Below are 413 nucleotides of genomic sequence, written 5' to 3'. Positions count from 1 at the left end.
TTTATCGTTTTATAAGCCCATGATTATCAATATAGTTGATTTCCTAATAATTTCATGATAATCTATCAATCCATCATTTGTACAGTCATCATACAACCAAAAAGCTGTTCTTCAGTAATGTATTACTATACATTTCGCAATATATCTATCATTTTCACCACAGACTACGTATGTCTTTGTACATCCTTCATCTTATTACCTAATACCAGGACATCCAGTTATTTCCTTTATTTTTATTATTCATATACTAGTCATTTATTCGTTCCTTGTTATTTTCCATTATCCTCATCATTCTTTCCCATTAGTGTGTCTGAATATCTTACTAAGATTGTAGTCGATGCATCGCGTGCAATACAGGCGGGGAAGGTGGGCCGAGATGAAGTCAAATATGGCAGCAAACCCTCCCCACACCT

The 413-nt window shown here is 34.6% G+C and overlaps 1 protein-coding gene across 1 annotated transcript in view; it reads right to left on the bottom strand.

Moving 5' to 3' along the window:
- LOC119590703 overlaps positions 1-413 on the bottom strand; it is a gene marked incomplete in the record, with an annotated part of 10,254 nt that overhangs the window by 6,242 nt on the left and 3,599 nt on the right. Inside the window, 1 exon segment of the mRNA XM_037939389.1 lies at positions 324-411. Within this exon segment, the coding sequence (XP_037795317.1) occupies positions 324-411 (88 nt within the window).

This window comes from Penaeus monodon, chromosome 27 (genome assembly GCF_015228065.2).
Source record: "Penaeus monodon isolate SGIC_2016 chromosome 27, NSTDA_Pmon_1, whole genome shotgun sequence".
Lineage (NCBI taxonomy): Eukaryota > Metazoa > Arthropoda > Malacostraca > Decapoda > Penaeidae > Penaeus > Penaeus monodon.
Note: the sequence above shows the minus strand (reverse complement) of the source record. Positions and strands in the feature narration are given on the sequence as shown.